General features: G+C 41.4%; 1 protein-coding gene across 1 annotated transcript; it reads left to right on the forward strand.

Moving 5' to 3' along the window:
- The first annotated feature begins 474 nt into the window (after positions 1 to 474).
- On the forward strand, positions 475 to 10,787 carry LOC113037015 (extracellular calcium-sensing receptor-like). Its single transcript, XM_080288956.1, has 8 exons — positions 475 to 572; positions 963 to 1,257; positions 1,356 to 1,645; positions 1,758 to 2,053; positions 7,208 to 7,413; positions 9,074 to 9,295; positions 9,381 to 9,504; positions 9,596 to 10,787. The coding sequence occupies exons 1-8, from the start codon at positions 514 to 516 to the stop codon at positions 10,498 to 10,500; spliced, it is 2,397 nt and encodes a 798-aa protein (XP_080145082.1). The 5' UTR covers positions 475 to 513; the 3' UTR covers positions 10,501 to 10,787.
- The last annotated feature ends 12,615 nt before the right edge of the window (positions 10,788 to 23,402 follow it).

The following is a 23,402-nucleotide window of genomic DNA, read 5'->3' on the forward strand; positions in this document are numbered from 1 at the left end:
TATGAAACATTAGTTAAGGATTAAAATTCTGTTGATTATCCATTCTAAATTAATCTGAAGTTCATAATTTATCATAGCCGATAGTTATGAGGGAAATCTTGGTCCCAATCAAAATGTACATGAACCATACTGTGAAGACTTAGAATGTCAACACTATGTAAGGGTTAATCCACGACCACATGTCCTTAAAAAGATGACCAAACCCCTTTGTCTGAAGACTTATATAGCCAATGGAAACAATGTGTGCCCATATACAGACAATTTTAGATGGAAATGGAGATAGCAGCTGTTAAAATTGGTCTGGCATTGGCTGTGTGTTTGTTTCACCTCAACTCAGCTGTTGCCTTTGCAGTGTGTCTAGATGGTATGAGACAAATGACTAGGCATATAGGAGCTCAAGCTGGTACGTCGACATCCTCTCTGAACTGCAAGCTGCAGGGAAGCACTCGTCTACCTGCATTTTCAAAGGATGGGGACTTTGTTATTGGTGGTGATTTTTCCCTTCACGTCTACATGAACACAGTTTACAGTGACTACACCAGCATGCCTGAGCCTGCAAAATGCAAAGGAAGGTTAGTAAGTAAGAAGTTCAGTAATGGGAAGAAGAAGGTGCTAAAAACATGTTGGACTGTATGAGGAGAGAAATGTTTTCATGTGTGTTATGTTCTATGGAACTACATTGATTCTGTGTAGTGTTAAAAAATGTAAAAAAAAAAAAAAAAAAAAGGTCATTTATTCTTTATAAAAAAATTGTTGTATTTTCAAAACAGAAATTATACAATATGTTAAATAACAGTTTTATACAGGAAATATAGGAAAGGAATTATATTTAAAAGGAAATAAAAAGACTTTAATTTGTTTAAATTATCCTGTTGTTGATTTTTTCTTTATTTTATTTTTGTAACATTTAACTTAAACTAAATCTACAGTGTATATGCTAACAGTGACACAACTATTTGCAGCCTTTTCACCAGTGAACTGCAATCATCGCGTGCAATGGTTTTTGCCATAGAAGAGATTAACAACAGTACAGAGCTGCTGCCCGGAATCAGGCTCGGGTATCAGATATATGACTCATGTGGATCAGTGCCTGTAGCAGTGCACATGGCATTTCAGTTTCTAAATAGCTTCGACCCTGTGTTTTCCATGGATAACAATTGCTCACATTCTGGTATGGTGATGGCTGTTGTTGGTGGCTCGGGGTCTACAGAATCCATCAGTTTGTCAAAAGTCATCAGGTCCTTTAACATTCCCCAGGTAAATGTTTTCAATTTCTGTCAATTTTTGTATTTAAAATATGTATGTGCATGATATTTGATTTTGCGGTGTGTGATGTTTTATTTAATTTGGTTTAGGTTAGCCACTTTTCAACATGCGCATGCTTGTCTGACAAGCAGCAGTACCCAAATTTCTTCAGAACAATTCCCAGTGACCAGTTCCAAGCTGAAGCAATGGCCAAGCTGGTAAAACACTTTGGCTGGACTTGGATAGGTGCTGTTCGATCAGATTCGGATTATGGAAATAATGGCATGGCTTCATTTCTAAAAGCAGCAAAGAAAGAGGGGATCTGTGTGGAATACTCTCTTTCTTTCCATCGAACATACCCACATAGCAGAATTCAGAAAGTAGCAGATGTTATCCGCAGGTGTCCTCATCACAGATATTTATTCTGCAAATATTAGTTTTACTGTCTAAATTAAAAATTTTCATACATTTACATTTTAAAATGCTTCTAATGCACAATATTGTCTGTCAAGGTCTACAGCCATGGTTGTTGTGGCACTTCTCTCTTTGGGGGACATGAGGGCACTTTTGGAGGAGCTATCACATCAGCATTCCCCACCCCGCCAGTGGATAGGCAGTGAATCATGGGTAACCAACCCAGAATTAACGAGGTTTAGTTTCTGTGCTGGGGCCATTGGATTTGGGATTCCGAAGTCTAGAATCCTAGGTCTCAGAGACTTCCTGCTGAATCTGTCCCCCTCACAAGTGGCTTCTTCTCAAATACTTACTGAGTTCTGGGAGGATGCATTTAACTGCACACTGACCAAAAGTAAGACATTTTTCTTGGTTTAAATTATCTGATCAACTGCTGATGTTACAAAGTCTGATGTTGCTTCATGGGCTGACCTACTTTCATTGAAAAGTTATTAATCATGACCAAGTGTGAGGAGAAAATACAGGTGTAACTCGAAAAATAAGAATATTATGCAAAAGTTTATTTATATCAGTAATTCAACTTAAAAGGTGAACGTAATATAAGATTTAGACTTACTGCATGCAAAGTGAAAAATTTCACACCTTTATTTGTTTTAAGTTTGATTATTATGACTTACACCTTATGAAAACCCAAAATTCAAAAGCTCAGAAAATTAGGATATGGTGAAAAAGGTTCAATATTGTAGGCTCAAAGTGTTAATGTCTAATCAGCTAATTAATTCAAAACAGCTGCAAAGGGTTCCTGAGCCTTTATCTCTCAGTCTGGTTCAGTAGGAATCCCATTTATGGGGAAGACTGCTGACCTACTTGAATGTTCCCAAAGAGCTGTATCAAAACACATTAATAGAAAGTTATGTGTAAGGGAAAAGCATGGAAGAAAATGGTGCACAAACAACAGGGATGACCACAGCCTGGAGAGGATTGTCAGGAAAAAGGCCATTCAAAAGTGTTAGTTAGTTAGTAAGAGTTAGTGCATCAAGAGCCTGGACATGGGCTTCAAATGTCGTATTCCTCTTGTCAAGCTGCTCCTGAACAACAGATGTCAGAAGCGTCTTACCTGGGCTAAAGAAAAAAAGAACTGGTCTGTTGCTCAGTGGTTCCTCTTTTCTGATGAGAGGAAATCTTTTCATCTGAGGCTGTGCTGAGGCTTTTATTTTTACACTGTTCCTGCAGCAGGGCCTCAAGGGTGGTCCAAACCTCTTCTCGCTCTCCTCCTTGCAAGACACTTTAAATCCTTAAAGTGTGGCCAAGCACAGTAGCTATCTTGAGCCACAGGTGGTTGAGGGTAGCTACACATTGTGCAGGTAGCCTTGAATTTCACCATGTAGTTTGAGTCATCATCGGAGACCTCCATGGTGTGATGCAGGTGGCAGAAAACAGATAAACCCCTGAACATGAGACATATGTCTCTGCTCTAAGAAGCTCAGTCACAAACCTGTAGTAGACAGTTCAAGAAAGTAATTATTAATCTACACAATAACTGTCAAATATCCGGTCTTTAAGTGATGATGTGATGAATCCTCCTTCCGGGCCCAAACTACCCTGCGTTTAATAAGGCTTTTGTGTTTTTAACATGTTTTAATGCTTTGTGTCTGGTTCTATTCATTCTCAAAAAGCCCCTAAAATCAGCGAGGGCGACAGCCAGTCGCCTTCTCTCGGTTTTTATTAGCGCTATTCATTTTAAAGCTCAGTTTTTAAAACCTTACTGTTGTAGACAGTGTTATTGTTAATGTATGTTTGGGGGCGTTGCACGCCGGAACCTTCAGAGGTTTTTCAGGGTTTTCCCTATCGGAATGTTATGTGAGAAACAGTTTCCTATATGTGTTGTGAGTGTTGTGACTACCTGTGGTTGTTTCTAAAAGTGGTCAGTAAACGTCCTAAAAGTGGCACCTGAGTTTTTGAGCATTTTTATCCTGAGGTTATAACACTTATGATGCAACTACAGCCCAGCCCATGCAGCAGTATATTAATGACTAATGAATTAATGAACAATCGAGAATCCTCACGGCAACTTTTATCGAGTGGAAAGAAGTTAGCGTTCATCCTCCACCTTCACTGTTTATATTATGCTAACATAGCTGTGTCGCTAGCTATCACTTAGCTCATTGTTATATATCAGTTATATATCAGCTAGCCAAACTAAAGTAACCCTACAAACGCCACTGCTGTTTACTTTTCTGTCTTCATTTATGTCAGAAGTGATAGCAGAGCTGTACATCTTAATTTGTTTCAGAAATCTCTCAGTCAGGACAGGCTATATTATATTTAGATGGAAGCTAGCGAGCTAACTCCTTGCTAACTTCTAACTCCATTAAGTTTAATAAATTCCGTTTTCATGGATGCCTGGATGTTTAACTTAATTGCTACACCTGGTAGAGCAGCCACACTGATCTTTTTATTACAGATGAAAGAATTTAGACACTTTTTAACTCTCAGTGATGCCGCAGGCTTATGGACATGCAGCAGAGTTTGGGACCAGACACGGCTAATGAGGTCAGACTTAAAGAACGAATAGAGCTTTTTGAAGAAACAGTAACAAAAAGTTAAAAAATAGTTTAATTTACTTGCATGGCTCAAGGACAGTCGCTAGCTTTTGGAGTTTTACCAGCGCTGATGGAGTTATAATGACTAGCTTGTGCTTTTGTTTGGCTGTTGCCCCAGTCTTGTTTGCTCTTGGTGTAGTTCCTCCATATTAGCAGGGCTGTCTATAAGGCGTCTAATTTTTCTTGCTTTTCAGTGTCATAAAGCTGTTGAATTTTACTTGAAATAGTCTTTTGGCAGAGCAGTTGGAAGTTGGATCACCTGACGCTAAGTGTAGTACATTTTCTAACCCCCTATCTTCTACCACTGATAGTGGGTTACAGTCCAGAGCAATCAATTTTGCAAGAGAATTTGTAAATTTGTCAAATGTTGACTTACTAATTTTAGTCCTTAAGTTAGTCATTTCATCAAGTTTGGGCTGCCATTACCTTTTGTTGGTACTCAGACTGCTAGCAACATGTTTTGCATTTAGATGGTAATGGAAAGTTGAAGTGCTTCTGTGGTATGCAAACTCCATTTTTCACAGTTTGCACAAAGCCACACTTTCATCAAGCCTTCCATTGGGTAGTCTTTTGAAATTAAACTTGCCTCCAATCATTCCTAGCAATGCACTTTCTTCTGATTCTGATGTGTGCATCAGTGTAATCGATATACCAGAAAATTGTGCATTGACAAAAGTTAGCCTTTGCCTGGAATGCAAACTGCAATTAAATACATAATTTTTTTAGTACATTGTTTTTTTCAAATTAATTAATTGCAATTAATGCTCCTAGTTTTTATATAACCAATTCAAAGTACTTATAGAACAATCAGGTAATAAGATAACACACAAATTATTTTTGCTACTCCAAAAAAATATTTCTGTCCACTCTAACATAAAGGAGAACATCACAAGCCTGATACCTGCAGGCCTGAAAGCAGGAGGTGTATCACCCCTCATGTCTTCAAATCAAATCAAATCAAATCACTTTTATTGTCACATCACATGTGCAGGCACACTGGCACAGCACATGCGAGTGAAATTCTTGTGTGCGAGCCCCACAAGCAACAGAGATGTGCAAACACAACAACACAAACGAGCAAAATACAAGAATGGCCAACCTGAAACTAATAAATATATGTACAATATATAATAGTGTATGCATTTCTGGATGTGTATACTAAATATTTTCCTACGTGTGTGTGTGTGTGTACACATTTTTACAAATTAAATAGTAAAAAAAAAAAAATAATAATAATAATAATAATAATAATAATAATAAAATATATAAAATATACAGAGTTGAATATGTGCAAATATGTTGCCTCTTCGACCTGGAGGCAACGTTTACATTGCAAGCGGCCTTTGGTGGCGTTTTGGCAGTAACTGCAATATTCAGCAGTTGCCTCATTGTTCAACACACTGCACAACACACTTACTACACATTCCTAACATGCCAATCTCTTACATCTCAAAACTCGCTCTCTCTCTCTCTCTCTCTCTTTCTTTCAGCTGTTTTCCCCCTCTTCCTAAACAACCAAAGCCATTTTGCCATATCATCTTCTGAGTGGTCGATATGGCACATTTTTCCATCTATATGAAAAAGGTGTTTTTTCTTTTCTTTCTTTTTTTGATCGCAAGAAGAGACTGCTTTTGAGCACTTTCCTTAGAAAACACTGTTTTTACCATTTCTTTCTGCAGTAAACATGACAACAATATTCAGGAAAAAGACATTGTGTGTATTTGTTATTGTAACTCTGGTTTTATGTGGCCTATTAACACAATTTAAAAACTGGTACATACTTTGAAGTTCACACTTTTAAAACAAAAATTGGAGGCTCAGGGTTGACATAGCATCTTGTTGCTGTGTCATCTTAAATTGGTCATGTGTAGTTTGATTCATCATCGGATACCTTCATGATGATATAGAGCAGTGGTTCCCAAACTTTTTTTGCTGGGCCCCCCTTTGTTTTACAAAAAAAATATTCGCCCCACTCCCGCGCGCCCACGCACAATCACATCCTCCAACCACACACACCCATATTTTGCTCCATTGCGGTTTATTTCACACCTCAAACATTTAGTAAACAATTAAGCAAATACAAGTAATCTGCAGGTAGTAAGAAAATAAACTACTAACTCTTTTACGCTGCGTCCGCACGTACACGGGTGATTTTGAAAACGCAGCTGTTTCGTCCACACGTAAACGGCGTTTGGAATCACCGAAAACGGAGATTTTTAAAAACTCCTTTTTTGGGTTTATGTGTGGACGAGGAATACAGAGTTCGTCACACAACGTTAAAGGTATGTGCCTTTTTCCACGTCACGCTGTGCGCCACGTTATTGTTTACAGGAGATAAATTGCAGAACGGCAGATAGTCAGATTAACAGTATTTTGTCTCTATCTTCAGGCTTTACACACTTACATTTACACATGCAGTTACTGTCCCTCTATTTAGAAAGGCAGAGGCGTCACGGTGTAATTATGTTACATGTAGTTGTTTTTTTTTTCTGTGTAATAATATTCAACATTGCTATCAATACATTTTTCAAAATATGCCTCTCTGTGCAAAATGGGTTTAAAAACATGAACAACTGTGGGATATATATATATATATAAATATATATATATATATATATATATATATATATATATATATATATATATATATATATATATCTAAGACTCTTAGATAACTTTGAAATGTTAATCTTTGGTTTATTTCAGTGTTTTATTTGTTCCTCAGTCCGTGCTCACATTCTCGGCAAGCGAGTATGGACTTGCGTACTTGAGAATTGAGAAAGGGCCATGGTAAACTAGGATTATTTTCCATTTTTTATTTTATTTATTTTAACCTTTTAGAAATATGTTTCATGTTACCAACATAATTTGCAACATTTATAAAGAGAACACAGTTGAGATCTAGTTCAACGTTGACATCTGCTCTGTCTTTTTGTGATTTTTAGATGCCACTGCAAAGAAGAAAGTATGTGATGGAAATGAAGACATACAGAATCTTCAAAACCAGTACACTGACACATCACAGCTCAGAGTTACTAACATGGTGTACAAGGCCATGTATGCAGTAGCACATGCCATCCATAATGCAGTGTGCAAGGAAATAAATGGCACTGCAAAGTGTGACAAGTTAACCAAGTTAGAGTCCAAACAGGTCAGAAGAAATAAATATGTTGATGCCAGTGTCTTTCATCAACTGCAATATGAGTTGATATGTAATCAGTGTTCCCTCTAAGCTGCGCACGTGCGCAATTGTGCACTGCTGGCACGGTCTCTGCGCAGAAAAAATCTGCATTGCGTAAACAATTCTAACCTGAATTGAAATTAAAGTAAATACTTTAACAATTCTGTTTTGCAGTGTTAGTCAGTAAGTGACTGGCTGCTCCTGTATGGGATTAGAACGATGCCACCTTATCCCATAGCGCAGCTAATCACGCGACTCACATTCGTATATACGCAGCTAATCAAAGTCGTTGACAGGCTATGACAGCGTCCTTATGTGCCGGTGTTTTAGCTAGCAAAACGGTGTGGCTGACAGTGTGGAGTGAATCCACGTTAATGACAACGTGTACAACCATTGGAGATGTGAGCGGGACAGACGGAACAATTAACGGAAAAAGTGTGGACTTATATACCAGTATATACCAGTTTTAAATTGTGTTGATAGGCCAGTTATGATAAAAATATATGCAATGTTTGGTTTTCTTCCTGAATATTATCGTTGTTTATATTTACTGCAGGAAGAAACGGTACAAACAGCGTTTTATAAGGAAAACGATCGAAAGCACTCTCCACCTGTGAGCAAAGATGAAACCAAAACACCCCCCACCCTTTCCTATTGGTGGAAAAATGTACCATGTCGACCAATCAAATCATGGCATGTAGTGTTAAGAAACGGGAGGAAGTTTTAGGAGTGACGGCGGTGTTTTGAGAAGTGAGAGATTTGCAACGTTGGGACGCAAATCTTGTGTAGTTAGTGTGTAGTGTAGTCAATAGTTTTGTTGTGTGTGTCAGAACAATGAGGCGACTGCTGAATGTTACAGGTGTTACAGCAGTGATACATCTCCTGTTGTCAGGTCTGCAGGTATCAGGCTGTTGTTCTCCTTTATCTCATAGTGGACAGAAATAATTTTTTGGAGTGGCACAAATAATTTGTGTGGCATCAAATTTGTTGCAGAACAGCTGATTGTTCTGTAAATATTTTGAAATGTTTGTCTAAAAAAATGCCTTGGCTGCATGTTTAGGTAAACAGCTGCAAAAAACTTTGTTGTTTGCAAAACTCAGTAACTTTTTTGAAGAAGTAACTATATAATTAATTGCCCAACATTGGTCTTTATATACTGTATATTGCAGACAGAGAGTTACAGGAATCTCTCCCAGACCACAGACTCATAATAAAAGTCAGAGCTCTATTTAAAAAAAAAGAAAGAAAGTTGTGTTTATAAATTGGAGTTCAAGTTATTTTTACTTCCAATAGTGTTAACATACTACACAGGTCATGAACAAGATTTTTTAAAATTTCAATGTAAGTGGGCTAAAGCACTTAATTAAAAGTAGTCTAACATAAATATAAATGCTGTTATTGGATTATTTTAATAAACCATGTAACTTGGATGGATTCGATGATGGCGTGGCCACAGTGCTCACGTCTACTGTTGCTCACAGTGGTCCAAGGGACCGCTCAGGGAGTTTGCGTGTTCGCTCAGACACATGAAAGATTAGAGGGAACATTGTATGTAATATTAATATTTGTTATTGAAATAGTGCATTTTTTTTCCTTTCCCCTCCCATTATACCTAATTTCATCTTTTCAGATTTTAATTGAGCTGAAGAAAGTAAATTTTTCCCGAAATGGCTATGATGTGTCATTTGACGCTAATGGGGATCCTGTGGCTATTTATGAACTGGTTAACTGGCAGAAAAATGAAAAGGGCGCAACTGACATGGTGACTGTAGGGCTGTATGATGCATCACGGCCCGTGGGCCAGGAATTCCAGATCGACAAAAACATTACCTGGATGGAGGGTAGCATGAAAGTAAGCATTCAAACTTTACTAAACAATGATTACAGCTGCATAGTAAATATTTACATGTATTCTCCAACATTTATGTCTTTGACAGGTGCCAGTGTCAGTGTGCACGGACAGTTGTCCTCCAGGAACTCGTAAAGTGTTGCAGAAAGGAAAACCCATCTGCTGCTATGACTGTACAGCATGTCCTGAGGGGGAGATCAGTAATAGCACAGGTAAAGAGAAATGATTGCCATGCATTTAAAATGTTTCATTGTGTATATATGAAAATCAAGAAAATTTTGTATTTATGTGTTTTTTATCCAGATTCGACTGATTGTTTACCTTGTCAAAAAGAATTCTGGCCTAACGCAAAGAGAGACACTTGCATCCCTAAGCCTGTAGAGTATCTTTCCTTTCAAGACCTCCTAGGAATTATCCTGGCTACATTCTCAGTTGTGGGTGCCTGTCTGACCATCGTAATTGCAGCTGTATTCTTTTGTCACAGGAAAACTCCAATTGTCAGGGCCAACAACTCTGAGCTGAGCTTCCTGCTGCTCATCTCACTGGCTCTGTGTTTCTTATGTTCATTAACTTTCATTGGAGCACCATCTGAGTGGTCCTGCATGCTGCGTCACACTGCATTTGGGATCACCTTTGTGCTCTGTATCTCCTGTGTACTTGGGAAGACTATAGTGGTTTTAATGGCTTTTAAATCGACACTTCCAGGTAGTAATGTGATGAAATGGTTTGGCCCTCCACAACAAAGAATGACTGTTGTGTCTTTCACCTTTCTTCAAGTTTTAATATGTACTGTTTGGTTGGTAGTGAGCCCTCCCTTTCCAATAAAAAATCTAACCACGTACAAGGAGAAAATCATATTGGAATGTGCATTAGGCTCTGCTGCTGGCTTCTGGGCTGTGCTTGGATACTTAGGCATACTTGCTGCCTTTTGCTTTGTTTTAGCAGTCTTAGCCCGCAAATTACCTGATAATTTCAATGAAGCCAAGCTTATCACCTTCAGCATGTTGATATTTTGTACTGTCTGGATCACATTTATCCCAGCATATGTCAGCTCCCCTGGGAAATTCACTGTAGTTGTGGAGATTTTTGCAATTCTGGCCTCCAGCTTTGGGCTAATAATGTGTATATTTGCTCCCAAGTGTTTTATCATATTGTTCAAGCCTGAGAAGAACACTAAGAAATATTTAATGAACAAAAATCAATCATAGTATATCAGAGCTTCTAGTACTTGCAATTATTGTACAAATTCAATGCAAAAACAAAACTTTTCAATTTTTTTTTATTTCAAAAATCTCTTTATTTATAACTTTTTTCTGTTAAATAGCTTCAAATTTTACTTTTAAAGATAAACTTTTTAAAGTTATTATTTTTTATTTATTTTTTGGTTTATTTTAATCCAATAATATTTAATTTGGAGTAAAGTAAATAAACAGAAAATCACCTTTCACAATAACACTACATGATTCCGAGTTATTTTTCAATAGTTTTCAATTCCCCCAAGCCCCCACCAGAGAATTGGAACTCAACAAAAAGAACCGGCCTTCAAAATTTCAGCATTCCATTATACTCAGTAATAAAAAAAACATCCACCATCAATCCATTTTCTTCCGCTGTATCTGGGGCTGTGGGGGCAGCAGCCGAAGTAGAGAAGCCCAGATTTCCCTCTCCCTAGCCACCTCCTTGAGCTTGTCCAGGGGAACACCAAGGCGTTCCCAGGCCAGCCGAGAGATATATCCAGCATATCCTGGGTCTGCCCCGGGGCCTCCTCCCGGTGGGACATGCCCGGAACACCTCACCCAGGAGTCATCCTTGTCAGGCGCCTGAACCACCTCAACTGGCTCCTTTCGATGTGAAGGAGCAAGGGCTCTTCTCTAAGCCCCTCCTCAATGGCTGAACTTCTCACCCTATCTCTAAGGGAGAGGCCAGCCACCCTTCGGAGGAAGCTCATTTCCGCCGCTTGTATCCACAATCTCGTTCTTTCGGTCACTACCCACAGCTTGTGACCATAGGTGAGGGTAGGGATGTAGATCGACCGGTAAACCGCTTTTACGCTCAGCTCTCTCTTCACCATGATGGACTGGTGCAGTGTCAGCATCACTACAGCCACACCACCAATCTGTCTGTCGATCTCTGGCTCCCTTCTCCCATGACCCGTGAACAAGACCCCAAGATACTTAAAATCCTCCACTTGGAGCAGGAACTTGTCTCCAACCCAGAGTGGGCACTCCACCCTTTTCCGGCTGAAAACCATGGTCTCAGATTTGGAGGTGCTGATCCTCATTCCCGCTGCTTCACATTCGGCTGCGAACTGTGTCAGTGTGAGCTGGAGTCCATCACCCGATGAAGTCACCAGAAAAAATTTATTTTTTCATGGGCTCTCCGAACTCCTCCCACACCCGAGTTTTTGCTTCAGCCACTGTCCGAGCCGCATTCCGCTTGGCTGGTTGGTACCTATCAGCTGCCTCCAAAGTCCCACAGGCTAACCAAGGTCGATAAGACTGGGGGCTCCCTTCTCCTCTGGTGTCCACCATTTGGTTCGGGGGTTACCACCACGACAGGCACCAACCACTTTGCAGCCGCAGCTCATTGCAGCAGCTTCGGCAATGGAGATGCTGAACATGGTTCATTCGGCCTCAATGTCCCCAGTTTCCCTCGGAATGCTGTTGAAGGTCTGCCGGTGTGCGTTTAATATCTCGCGGACTGGGGCCTTTGCTAGGCATTCCCAGCCTAGCAGAGACTGTTTCCAGAGCCCAAGCCCTGCGTTAAGCTGGTACCTCTCAACCTCAAGCACGACCTCAGGCTCCTTCCCCACCAGAGAGGTGACATTCCATGTCCCAATTGCCAGTCTTGGTAGGCGGGGATCGGTCCGCCAGGGCCTCTGCGCCTGGCGACCGCTTGGCACACAGTGCAAACAACTCCTATGGCATCTCCTATCGGTGGTGGGCCTGCAGGAAGATGGGCCCATATCCCCTTATTCTCTCAAGGGTCTTCTGAATCACTCTTTGTCTGGTCCCTCACCCAGGACCAATTTCCCATGGGAGACCCTACCACGGGACAAAAGCACTTGAACAACATACTGTAGCCCTGAGATCCCTGGGACACACAAACCCCTCCACGATAAGGTAGTGGTTCGTGAAGGGGAATTTAATGCTTCTTTCAGCTGTATTACAACAATGTTCACCACTTCCTGTTCTGACAAGTGATCAGCGTGTGACACAGGAGAATGTTAGGGATAGGGTAAGTTGGAAGCTGATGATCTACTGCGGAGACCCCTAAACAGCGTAGACAAAAGAACAAGAACTAGGAATAATACTGTGGAAGAAAATTTTTCCCAAGAAGCAATAACATATAGTATGGTAAGTAATAAAATGTAAGTTTCTATGGGGCATTTCAAACAAAACATATTTAACATTAAGATCTTTATGTGGTACTAAACTCATGATCATAAGGTAATATAAGTTCACATTTTAGGATACTTTTCATACTATTATCCTGATAATAATCCTGGTCCTTTGTTTGAATGTAATGATGTGATTATTAAATGTCTTTTTCAATGATGCTGTGGCTTATTTCCCAGAAACAATTTTTAGTTTCTATGTAAAAACCATAAATCAGGAAGGCATAATAAAGAAAACTACACATTTCTTTTTTATTTTGTAGTAATAACAGATTGATTAATGTCATGAGGTATAATGATTGTCTATATGCGGTAATATAAGGCGCTTGGAAAGAAAGTAACTAGACTTCTTTGAGTTTTTTGAAGGTGTTTCAACTCTCATCCAAGAAGCTTCTTCAGTTCAAAACCAGATGTGAACTGCATTGTTGGTACCTACAGTGCAGTTTTGAGATTTCTTTTCAGGCGCCTCAAACCCCATTTAGATCTCAATGAGTGATGGACCTTCTGAAGATCTGTCCTCCTTTTCTTTATTTTTAAGTTGAGTAGACTTTCTAAAAATCATCAAACCATTAAACAATTCTAAAATTGTAATATTGTAAAGTTAAATAGATTTTAGAAGGATGTTTGTTTGTATTTTAATCCTTGATTTAAAATTTTTTTTTGCATTAATACATCTCATTTTGCATTCAGAGTGTGTTTATTGTGACACAGAATCTTCTTTTTTGCTCATGAATATGTCATTTGAAAACTGTGAGTTAGATCATCATTCAGACTGTATAGCTACTTATGAGCTATTTATGGTTGATTTATGATTAGAATATTTGTATTGAGAAAATAGTGGGGCTGTCAACATTAACGCAGTAACGCGCATTAATCTGTCATCACCACGATTAACGTGATTAATATTTTCATCTGGAGCACAGAATGACTCAAATCCCTGAACTGTGATTGTCAACACATTTTGCGCAGTTTGTACAAAGTTTGTCCATTCTGCGCTCCGGATGGCCTAATTGTAAATGCAAAACTATCTGTTTCTAATTAATAGCATATTGTTAACCTATTAAAGCTTAAAAAAATGTGTGACTATAACCTGGAAACACCTGTGGTAAGTTCTGTATAATAAGGATAAATAGAAACAGCAAAGAACAAACTAGAAAGGTTTAGCATGGGAGTATCCTAGCAGTGCCTTCATAATAGTGTAAAATCCGTCCCACATTCTATTGAGAGGGGCCCTGAGTTCCTGTTGTCACTTACTACTGATACTCCGTTTTTTGCTTGTAATATGAAATGTGCATTAAAATAGACTATATTACAATTAGGGATGGGTACCGGTTCTGACATAAACGGTAGTAACCAGACCGAAAAGCAGCGCACATTTCGGTGCTTTATTTCGGTGCTTTTTTTTTCCTGAGCTGTGATACACTTTAGATTCTAGCCAATCATTTTACGTTTCCGAGGATAGTAGGCGGGTCCAGGTACGTACGTTCTTTTAGAGCAGAGCTACAGATTAAAAATGTCCAAGGCAAAGCGGTCAAAAGTCTGGCTGTACTTCACAGCAAAATATGCAAACTCAGCAGCCTGCAACAATGGTTTAAGCTGATACTGTGATACTGTCAAAGGAGGTAACTCCTCAAATCCGATGAAACACCTGGCGACGCATAGTGGGTTTTTTTTGTTTTTTTTTTAAAGCCAAGAAATGCGCCGTATTTGATAGCTTGCTGCGAGACCTCACACCGTGCACATCTACTGCAGGTGGGTTGCCTGTTATCGGACCCGGAGCAATATCCCCCAAAAACCCGAAGAGGAGAGTCCTGGCCCCTAGCCCTGCCAGTGTAGCAGAAATGATGACGGATGATGATGGCAGCAGCAGCCGTTCTTCTCTGCGTGAGTAGCTTAATGTTGTTGTTCGTGTGTAATTTACGTTGAGTAGGCTAACCACGTTATTACATTAATGCATGTAAGGTGAACTAGCAAACATCATCATAGCTACATGCGGCTGTCTTCTTGTTTGATGGCAGATGCTCCCTTCACCCTGGCCAAAAAGGCTAAAATGACCAAAGAAAAAGTGGAAAACAGCTAAACATGAGAGGTTTTTGGACAAAGTTTGTGTTTTTTCCATTGTTTAAGCACTGCTTCCAGCCAAGAGTGATGCCATATATGACCCATAGCTGCAGAAAAGGCTAACATTGTTATCTTTTTACAAAAAAACAGCTGAACATGAGAGGTTTTTGGACCAATTTTGTGTTCTCCATTCTTTAAGCACCGGTTTGAGCACCGTTTAAGCACCGGCACCGTTTCAAAAGTACCGATTTGGCACCGGTATCGGATAAAACCTAAACGATACCCATCCCTAATTACAATAAACCACACGCAAGCAGTCCACTTTAGTGACTCATTAGCAATGTTGGGAAGGTTACTTTTAAAATGTATTCCACTACAGATTACAGAATACATGCCCCAAAATCAATTTTATAACGTATTCCGTTACGTTACTCAATGAAAGTAACGTATTCTCAATACTTTGGATTACCTATTATATTATCATGCTTTTTACAACTACATGAATGTACTATTGCTGTGTGAATTATTACTTTTACTGAAGGTTACTCGCCATACCAATACCAACTAGATGTTTAAATCTTAATATCAAATTAGTAACAGTAGTGTGGACATTAGGTAAGGCTGCACTTTTTGCAGCGATCTTGTATAGAAAACTATTTCACACGTATATAAAACAGGTCCGCGGCTCTGAACCGTAGTAAAGAGACCTCTGGCTAATAAGTCGGGTTCCGTGTGGGGCTCGTAGCCAAAAACTAGCTTTACTTTGTTGTCTGGGTCAACTTTGCTAGCGAGAGACAGAGTGAGGCGTTGAAAGGTTGTTTCAACAGAACTTACAGCCGAGTCTTAATAGCTTACTTACAACTGGGCTCGTCAGGCACTCTTTTTGGCTGCAGTGGTTATTATTATATTTGCATTCTTCCAGCTCCCGTTTCTGGTCGGTGACAACTCGTACTTTTCGACTCTCCTTTTTCTCCCTCCCTCGTGCTCACAAAACGGACTACACTGCCTATGAAGCTACATTCTTTAGGGCTATGCCTGTAACACTCTGCCTATTGCCTTCATATTAAATCATTTTTGTGAATAATTTTTAAAAATGTTTCTTCATGTCTATATGCGGCCGCAAGTAGGGGTGACATGGGCTGCGAGATTGAGACACAGGTATTAGAGACTCTTAACGCGTGTTTTGTTTGGGGCGTGGAAACCAAAAATGGTGAGGGCATAGCCGAACACATGAAATAGGAAAATACCGCAGTGTAATCCCTTTATTTCAGCAAAGTAACTGTATTTTGAATATCACCTTTTTAAACGGTAACTGTAACAGAATACAGTTACTCATATTTTGTATTTTAAATACATAACGGCGGTACATGTATTCCGTTACTCCCCAACACTGCTGATTAGTTCCAAAAGTTTGTTGAGCAATAATAAAGTATTTAACATCAACTGAAACCAAGTAATTAAACAATATTGTGGACCTACATACACTCTCACCAACACACACACACCTTAACTTAAGTGCAACAGTGTTTCTCTGTTAACAAACACTTTGTTGCTGACCTGAGTCGTGGCTCGGGTGTATTGGGATCTAAAACAACATGGCCGCTTCACTTGTTGCCAAGCAGTAAAATAAAAAGCATGTATACACAACAGTACTCCCGCCTCCAGGGAGTTCAAGGGGATAGTTGGGGAAACTGGGTCAAGGCCACCAGCAGGGCACGGCAGCAGCAGCACTCACAGGTGCTGTATCTACGTGTTCCCACGTTAACACATAAGCAGAAGAGACCTCTCTGGCACGCCAGCAAGATGTCCGTGTCCTCCTACCGAATCAGATAACTCAGCTAAATGCCAGTTCACATGCTATTACATTCAGTCTTAGCAATATTAGCATTAGCTTAATACATAAGAAGAGAGCAGGACAGTTTGTCTTGTAATTGGAAGATTGCCGGTTCGAGCTCCAACAGTCTTGGTCCATGGGCAAGACACTTCACCTGTTTCCTACTGGTGGTGGTCAGAGGGCCTGGTGGTGCCAGTGTCCGGCAGCCTCGCCTCTGTCAGTGCGCCCCAGGGCAGCTGTGGCTACAATGTAGCTTGCCATCACCAGTGTGTGTGTGTGTGAATTGGTGGATGACTGAATGTAGTGTAAAGTGCTTTGGGGTCCTTAGGGACTAAGTAAAGCGCTATACAAATACAGGCCATTTACCATTTTTACCAAACATCCTTGGTTAAGCTAGCGGCTTCAGTCTATTTCACAGAGGTGTGCTTCCACATTGAAATGGATGAAAACGCTTACGTCTCAGTCCTGCGCATGCGCAAAAGTGAGTGAGAATTAAAGAATTTGAAGAAAAGCTATCTGGAGCATGTACAAACTGATATTCATCTTTTAAGTTTCACATCTCAAACAAAAACAACAACTGGTGAAAATATAAATAATACGTAAACAACTTAACAACCCCCAAAGCATCTAGGTCACGTCATGTGACAGTGCAACATCTAAACACAAGAGGTGGGAGGGGTAGCAAAGTGTGCCTGCTCTCCTTACACAGGAGCGGCGAGTCTGGTGACCTGGCTGTTTCGTCTTTGCCGAAACCACAGCATTGCAAACAAGAGCAGAACTTAAAGCAAAGAATCAATCTCATCAAGCTAGTATCGATCCGATACCGATGCTGACTTGGTATTGATACAATCGATTTTTGGATCGATCTACCCACCACTAACACACATCACATACCTTACAGGCCTTTATATACATTCTTGAACACAGTGAACATTTGTATTTAACCATCAAAATAAATGAACTATTTATATAGCCAGGGCTACATACCTAATGTCAGTCTTATCCCCTGGGTATTCCATGCCCCATAAACATCCAGTCCACAGTGCATCAAAACCTACGTCACACATTCACGCAAGGTCAGCCATCAGATGCACACTCTTAGGTGTTCAACCCCATCCACCATGATAAGATGGCATTTGATGGAGCATACAATTGATCTGAAAGCATTATTTAAACTAAATAACCTAGAAAAGTAAGTAACCTAGTTTGCACATTTTGATTGTAATGCTGCCTCATTTTCAATTATCGTGAGGACCACACATTTAAATATAGCTCACTTTATCTCAGTCTTCCCCACTGTTTAGTTGTGTTTTAAAACATTACTCTAGAACAGCGGTGCTCAGCCACCGGGCCCGTCCGTGAGTCATTTGGTTACCGGGGCGCAAGATTTGAGGCTCGGTTGTGACATTTATGGCTTTCAGGGTTTTGATAATTATTTTTGTATTTTTTGTATTGTTAACTCTGTCTCCCTGGGTCTTTTCATATGCGTTATGAATAAATCTTCTTTATTTTGGCACCAGTGCTGGTTTTATTTTGCTATTCATCGGCGACACCTTAAAAATATTGTTGGACATAAACCGGTGCGTGGCACAAAAAAGGTTAGGGACCACTGCTCTAGAATACCTTGAGTGGGTTTCCTCAAAGTCCTCCAAGTGCTGGATGAACATATGTTTAAAATATAACTTGGTCAACTAGTAATCACGACTACAAATGTGCTATGGAAATGCTATTACCTTACGTGTCTGTCTGCTGGTACTTGTGCAAGGACTAGCATCCACAATGTAAGAAAATAATGCATCTGGCTAGATGGAAATGTCTACCCATATCACTCATGGGAAGGGTTGCCGCTATAAAAATGATGGTCTTACCAAAAATAAATTATTTATTCTCAATGATCCCAACTAAACCGCCACAAGATTGGTTCAGATCTCTAGATTCATGTATGTCCAAATTCCTTTGGAAAAATAAACCCCCACGTATAAGCTTAAAAACACTACAAAAGACCAAGGATAAAGGAGGACTAGAACTGCCTAACTTTCAGCACTACTTCTTAGCCAACAGGCTTCAGTTTATCTCAGGATGGCTAAAACATACCCTCTTAGATGAACCTTGGCTAGATGTAGAACAAGCACTTTGCAATAATCTAGAGATCTCAGACCTACCATTTATCAGCTCAAACATCCAACGACATGAATGCTTTAAAAGCATCAACATCAGCTCTTCTCTGACAGCATGGTGGGAGTTTCTAAAATTGACGGCGTCTTCATTAATCCCATGCAAACGTACACCTATCTGGAACAACCCTGACATATTACAAAACAATAATATGATAAACTTTTCAGATTGGAGTGGTAAAGGAATCAAATATTTAGAACATATACTAGAAGGAACAGAATTTATTTCATTTGACGGACTACCCATATGGAAAAGCTATTTATAAATCTTATAAAGTTTGTATCTGTCTTGTGTGAAACTTGTATGAAAAGCATATACGAGTGAAAATAGATATAAGATCACTTGAAAAAATTATATAATGAAACTTGTATGTTTTGGATACTTACTAAAACAATGTATGAAAGTAATGAGAAAGTGGCCACTTTCATGAGTAAATCATGTAAGCCTTATATGATTTACTCATGAAAGTGGCCACTTTCATGAGTAATCACATATAAGTTTTTACTATTTCTTTTCCATATGGGTAGTTACACAATATAGGATCAACAAGAAAAGATTTTTAGAATATCAACAAATTAAATCCATAGTAAAAAAGAAATTTAAACCGGGTCAAGTTGAACTACAAACACCACCAAGTGTGGTTCAATTTCTTACTCTTAAAACCCCCAAATTACTATCCAAAATATACAGAATGCTTTCTAAAACAGATGAATCAATATCACTTCCTATTGCAAAATGGGAAGCGGATTTATCACTTAACTTAGACCTAAACTTCTGGTCTCAGATTTGCTTAAAAACCTTTCATCTAATTAGAAATCCCAGTCTTCAATTAATTCAATACAAAATATTACATAGAGTGCACTATACAGGTCATCGGATGTTCAAGATGGGCTTTACGTCTACCAACAACTGCTCACACTGCCAAACCAATTCACCGGACAATTATATCCACGCTCTTTGGTTCTGTCCACCAGTTCAGAAGTTTTGGCGCGAGATATGTGAAGACTTATCGAAGTGTCTGAAATGTAACATTCCAACTTCCCCCTTAGTGTGTTTGTTAGGCAGCTTAGATAATGTCACTTCAGAAAAGAATATCGCCCATATGGTTTTCACTGCCCTATGCATAGCCAAGAAAACAGTCCTCATGAACTGGAAAAATAAAAATAATCTTAATTCTAACCAATATAGAAATTATCTATTAGATTACATTAGTCTTGATACAGCCTCTGCCACCACATCAGATCAATTGCTCTGGGCTCCTTTGATCAGCTCCATCACCTAGTGGGGGTGGGGGGTCATAGTTTGGTCCCGCCTTCACTGTTGTGATTGGTGTGGGGGTAGGGACAGGCTTAGGGCGTCGGGGGGTTCCCCGGAGGCATCTTCCTTGGGGGGCTCAACCCGGGGTAGCGGTCACGTCCGGTTAGGGGCTCTGTTGGCTCTCAGATGACTGTTTCCTCGCGGCTGCGTGCAGCGGGGCTAGGGGAGGGTCTGTGCTGACGGACGTGGGTTACTGACCTGGTAGCCTGGCTGCCCCTGGGTGGGTCCGGGATGGGCGTGAGGTTCTGGGGGCGCTCCGTCTCTGGGCTGGGGCCCGGGCCGGGCCTCGGGGGCTTGGGTCCTGGTTGGTGTGTTGCCGGGGTTGTGGGCGGGTGGGTGCATGGGGGCCCAGCCCTGGAGCGGGGTGCCGCCGGTGCATCGAGCCACCTGGGAGGCTCTTCAACTGGTGGGGAAGATTGTCACATCTTGCAGGAGCTTTCCTCTCCTCAGGGGCTCTCTCTGCAGGAGGGGGAGATACAGGAGAGGTGGAAGAAGATCTCAGCCTGGGTGTTTATTGTCTTATGTAGTCTGGAAGATGAGTGGATGGTGGGGTGGGTGCAGTCTTCTCTGTGGTGGGGTTGGGTGGACTGTCCCGGACTCTGTGGGGCCGGGAGGCGCTGCTGCGCTGGGCCCCGGTCTGGATGGGCCTGGGCCCCCTTTCCCTGGCGGGTCGCGGAGTATGGGGGTGCCTACTGGGGTCAGCGGGGGTGCTGGCCCCAGGGAGGGGTCACTTGCCCCTCCCTTCCTTCCCTCCCCATCTCCAGCTGCCTCCCTCTTCCCGCTCCACCACAACCACCCACACATGCAGGACCTTGGAGTAGGGGTATGTCACCAGGGTGCAGAGGAGGCCACCCCCCCTGTCCCCTTCTGGCTGCCTCTGCCTCAATTTTATCCCACAACTTAGACATTCACATTACTCACACTCTCATTACACATACATATAGGATCTTGGGGGTGGGCACGATACACGGAATCCAAAGTACCATCAGGGTGTACACCCCACCCCTGGCGTCGTTGCCCACCTCTCAATGTTAAATACACGTAGACATTGAGGGCTAGCAGGAGGGACCATGCGCTTACCTGCTGCTCTCTGGCAGGTAGCTCCATGCCCTCCTGGGTTTTAAATGCACCTTAGAACACACATGCATCAACACTACAATGAGCGGGTGGAGGGAGGTTTGGAATCTTCTCTCACCCCCGTTCTCTGCGACCTGCTGGAGTGGGGGGGCTAGGAGGAGGAGTTGGCCGTCCGACTGCGGTCTGGAGTGTGGGGCCTTCCTGCTGCTGCGGTCTGCCTCCCCCCACCGCAGGGAAAAGGGTAACACCACCTGGGTCTGGGTGCAGTTTCCCCCTCCAGGGGCAAGGGTACCTAGACCCGGTGTGTAGAGTACGCTTGGGGAGTGCAATCGTGTGTACAGCGTCTCTTTATGTCTGTCTCCACGTTGGTTGAGTGTGGAGTAAGTGCATATGAGAGCATGAGGGTGGGAATGGATGTTTGTTTATGTGTGTGCCTGTATTTCTGTGTCTATATGTCAGGTTGGGTGTCAGGCGCCACCTCTCTGGGGACATCTTAGGCCCTCCAAGGTTTGGAGGCCTATCTCCCCCTACCACCACTTCCCTGCCAGTGGCGGACTCCCTCAGACATCGGTGCGTTGGTGGTTCTTTGTGTCCGGGGATGGGCGTCCAGGTACACACCGGCTCACTCCTTGGCGGCCGCTTATCGGGGCCTGGAGCCTGGGGCTCGCCCGGGCCACTTCGGAGGTGGGGTGCCCCCGGCCTCTCGGCCTGGGGCTCGGTCACTCAGGCACGGCTGGCTGCCGGCGGAGCTCACGGGCGCGTCACTGCAACTCCCCCTGGCTTCTGCTCCGCGGCTGCTGAGTGAGCCCTCATCTGGGACTCTCCTCAGCTCTTTCTGGGACAGTGGCGCGGCTGCCCCTCTGTTGGTCTTCCTTGGTCTCTTGTGTTCTGGGGGCCTCTGGATGTCTGGAGTTTTGATCTCCTCCATACCTGCTTCATGCCCTGGAGGACGGGGCTGTGCCCCCCCCCACACCCTCTAGCAGATCATTACATGAAGGAACCCGTCCCTCTTCTCAGCTGTTTCTCTTTCCCTCTTTCTTTCTCCCCTTCTTTCCCCCAGTCAAGTCTGTCCCGTATTCAGTAAATGAAAATAAAATGAACAATAAATGGTTAATCAAATGGACCATTACGGCAAGGCTGGGATGGTCAATTTGGTAAAGTAAATCCGTTGGGCATCTTTCTTTGCCTTTAGACAACAATTCTGATGGCAAAAGAGCCAAACGGGACAGGCAAAAGAAAAAAGAAAAAAAAATGCAACATTAACTAAAGTGAAATCCGTTTATTATGAGCTAACTAAGATTAAAACAGCTATCAAAGATGGAGTGGAATGTCGTGAGAACAGAGAAGCACCTGAGCTACTATTTTAGTGAGGTTAAGAAACACATAAAAATCCCAAATATGCAACATTTCCTCCCAATGCTTTGAATGCAGACTAATGAATGACTTTTGTGCTCAAAATTTTAACTTGTTTAGGGGCGATCGTGGCTCAAGAGTTGGGAGTTCGCCTTGTAAACGGAAGGTTGCCAGTTCGAGCACCGGCTTGGACAGTCTTGCTTGTTGTGTCCTTGGGCAAGACACACCCGTTGCCTACTGGTGGTGGTCAGAGGGCCCGGTGGCGCCAGTGTCCGGCAGCTTCGCCTCTGTCAGTGCGCCCCAGGGTGGCTACAATGTAGCTTGCCATCACCAGTGTGTGAATTGGTGGATGACTGGAAGTGTCAAGCGCTTTGGGGTCCTTAGGGACTAGTAAAGCGCTATACAAATAAAGGCCATTTACCCTTTTTTAATTCCTTTGTATTACTACAGATAGTAGTTACAGAGTAAAGACAATGTTAGTAGTAGTAATGGTTATGTAGTACAGTCATATAATAAATCCCGACAATTCCAGAATTTTCTTGCAATTTACACTTTCCAAAAAATAGATTTAAATTATTAATACTATGATATTTTTCTGTCTTAGGTATACCAGCATAAGATTGTGTGTGATAATATATGTTTTTCTCCCCCCAAAATTGGTGCAAAAACAAAAATATACACTCTTTCTACTCTATGAAACATTACTTAAGGATTAAAAATCTGTTGATGTTCCAATCTAAATTAAATAAAGCTGTATTGTATCATTTGCTGTTGCCAATTATTGTGAGGGAAATCTTGGGCCCAATCAAAACCATACTGTGAAGACTTAGAAATTCAACACCATGTAAGGGTTAATCCATGACCACATATTCTCAAGAAGGTGAGAAGATGACAAA

This window comes from Astatotilapia calliptera, chromosome 14 (assembly GCF_964374335.1).
Source record: "Astatotilapia calliptera chromosome 14, fAstCal68.1, whole genome shotgun sequence".
Lineage (NCBI taxonomy): Eukaryota > Metazoa > Chordata > Actinopteri > Cichliformes > Cichlidae > Astatotilapia > Astatotilapia calliptera.

Bases quoted from the DNA above. Each gene is read 5' to 3' on its own strand.
- LOC113037015 (XM_080288956.1), top strand. From the start codon at position 514: ATGAACACAGTTTACAGTGACTACACCAGCATGCCTGAGCCTGCAAAA. The intron at 573-962 runs GTTAGTAAGTAA...AACTATTTGCAG, and splicing joins CCTGCAAAATGCAAAGGAAG to CCTTTTCACCAGTGAACTGC. The intron at 1,258-1,355 runs GTAAATGTTTTC...AATTTGGTTTAG, and splicing joins GGTCCTTTAACATTCCCCAG to GTTAGCCACTTTTCAACATG.